Here is a 2,736-nt window from a genome sequence, read left to right on the forward strand (position 1 = left end):
CAAGTATGAAAAATACACCCCTGGTGTATTCTTTGTCATGCTTAAACTTCAAATAAAATTCTAAAATAAAATGTGCTTTCGGTGAAATTTTCTGAAGCAAAAAAAAAAAAGTGTTTAGTAAATGCATTATTGGATAAGATTAACACAAGAGCAATTATGAAAATAAAAAATAAAATTGTTAATAGAAGTTTCAGAAATATTGTTATTTTGCTTCTAAATTCAAGACATCATGAATAATTTCAAGGTGCAGCTTTAAATACTGCTCCATCCATCTGGAGGGATGCAGATGTGAAAGTGAAATGTTATATTGAGTTAGGAATTAACTAAGAGAACTCCATGGACTGCAGAACTGGTTATGGGATACACATGTGAAGCTAAACAGTCAACCTGATAGATTGTAAATGCACATGGAAGTAGATTCCCATTAAAACAAGTGACTACGTATTGTTAAAAATAAAAATGGAAAACTTCCTTCTAACATTAATTCATATGGGAAATAAATATGTTGCATTTCAGAATCAGTTAAATGAAGGGTGGGGTTACACAGAACTGCAGAACATGAGAATGTGTGTTCTTGGTTAAAGAGAACGTAAGTTACAAAGGATGGGAAAGAAAGGGCTTTAGATGGGACCAGATTCTCATCTGTAGAGAGATCATTAGTTACCTGGTCTCCTCCCCTCTTCCCCTGCCATCCACCTTGAAAGCACGCTCCACTGTGATGAAACAAAAGAGATTTAAAAAAGTAAGCGTGTTCATGGATGTTGGAAGCCTTGGTATGAGGCAGTTAAAAATCATACTCCATCACAGCATGTGCAGAATGAACAAAGGCCAGGCTTGAATCCAGGATCTGACACTTGAGGGCTATGACTTTTGACAAGATACTTAATTTCTTGTTCCTATTTTCACATCTGTAAAATAAACACAATGATATCTTTGCAATCTATTGTAGATAAAAGGACATGGCAGGCGCTAATTCGATGGCAAGTTTTCTTCCTGTTGTTAGGCACAAGGTTGTTCCAAACAAAGCAATGTGTGTGTTTCTCTAATAATTCTTTTTAATTGTTATTCCATTTCCCCCTCACAGATAAAAACCTTGATGCAGACGTTTCCCCGAAGCCCACTATTTTTTTTCCTTCAGTTGCTGAGACAAATCTCCATAAGGCTGGAACACATCTTTGTCTTCTTGAGAATTTTTTCCCTGATGTTATCAAGGTGTATTGGAAAGAAAAGAACAGCGATAAGATCCTGGAATCCCAGCAGGGAGATACCATGAAGATTAATGATACATATATGAAACTTAGCTGGCTAACCGTGCCTGAAACATCACTGGATAAAGAGCACCTGTGTGTCGTCAAACACGAGAATAACAAAGGAGGAGCTGATCAAGAGATTCACTTTTCTCCAGTAAAGAAAGGTATGTGTACATAAATATAAACACAACCTCCCAGAATACTTATTTGAAAGGGAATACCCCACCTTTTCTCTCAGTATTAATAAAAAACAAATATAAATCTTTCTTAAATGTTGTTACATTAAATGGTAGCATATATGCCCTGCTATTTTGCCCTAGAATTAAAATGGTATAGGCTTTGGAGAAAAAAAAAATTGAAACATTTACTAAAGCTTTCCCAGCTTCAGTTTTATCAACGAAAATATTAAACCCACATGATTTTTTTAGGATTGTTATATGGATTAAATGAAACAATATACATGAAAGCACCTAGCAACCTAGGACATGATAAGTTCTCAAAAAGAGTTTGCATTTTTGATGACTTAACTTGTGTGGGAAATAACAATTATACATTTTTCAGAAATGTTCTATCAGGCAAGCAAAGTCACTCCTCTCAATCTTGCTACACACAAAGGTTAGCCTACAGACAATGAGTTCATGATAGACAAAACGGTGTTGATCTGGAGGAGCCAGAGCATTTATGGCTTTGGGTTTTCCAGATTTTTATTTTATATGTCACCATAAGATAAAATCACTTAATTTTAATTTTGTAATTAAAGACTTGTGAGGCTAACATGTACAAACATACCCCAATTCTCCATAAAGAATGTATTTCTTGCCATTGGTGGATGCAGCTCAATGAATGTTTATTGCCTTGCTAGCGTATGCCAGCCCTAGTGGAAACGTGGATGGATAGGTTAGTGTGAGTTACTGTCCCAAAGAGGCAGCACTACAGTGAAGAGAACGTATTCTTTTCATAATCACTCAGGTCACTTGTGATTCAGGCATGATATCCTGAAGGAGCCCCTCGGATGCAGATGTGTGCATATCTAGACAGTTGGGCTGGCTGTGCCCCAGGCTGGTGGTCCAGTCCCTCACTGTGTGTCAAAGCTCCGAGTAGGAATGTAACAGTCCAAAGTCCCCCGGTGGCCATGAAAAGAACTTGTTTGGTACTTTTCCCTCTGGTTAACAAGCCCATTTGAACCAGCGGGGAACAAACACATAACAAAACATGAGAAGACCTTTGCCTTGCACCAGTGCAGATTTCTCAAGTGAGCCTTTGCCCTCTCAGATCCTTAGTTTCATGCAGTGATCAAATGCGGGTTGAACCATGACCTTCACTTTCTCCCAAGACTGTGAGAGAGACAGCAAAGGAAACAATGACAAGGAAAACGCTTGATTTCAGAAATACAGCATGGATGTGTTCATTGATGTATTTATTGTGTTCATTCACGGCCTTTCCTAAAACTAAAGTAAGATTACTAAAACAACCCTGATTTTCTATT

At 37.4% G+C, this 2,736-nt stretch overlaps 1 gene segment (V, D, J or C); it reads left to right on the forward strand.

Annotated features, from left to right (window-relative positions):
* The window catches only part of LOC105805792, a 30,081-nt gene extending 27,934 nt beyond the window's left edge, over positions 1 to 2,147 (forward strand). Inside the window, 2 exon segments of the C gene segment in view lie at positions 1,085 to 1,414; positions 2,113 to 2,147. Of these exon segments, the coding sequence occupies positions 1,085 to 1,414; positions 2,113 to 2,147 (365 nt within the window).
* The last annotated feature ends 589 nt before the right edge of the window (positions 2,148 to 2,736 follow it).

Source organism: Propithecus coquereli, unplaced genomic scaffold, assembly GCF_000956105.1.
Source record: "Propithecus coquereli isolate 6110/MARCELLA unplaced genomic scaffold, Pcoq_1.0 Scaffold134, whole genome shotgun sequence".
Taxonomy (NCBI): Eukaryota; Metazoa; Chordata; class Mammalia; order Primates; family Indriidae; genus Propithecus; species Propithecus coquereli.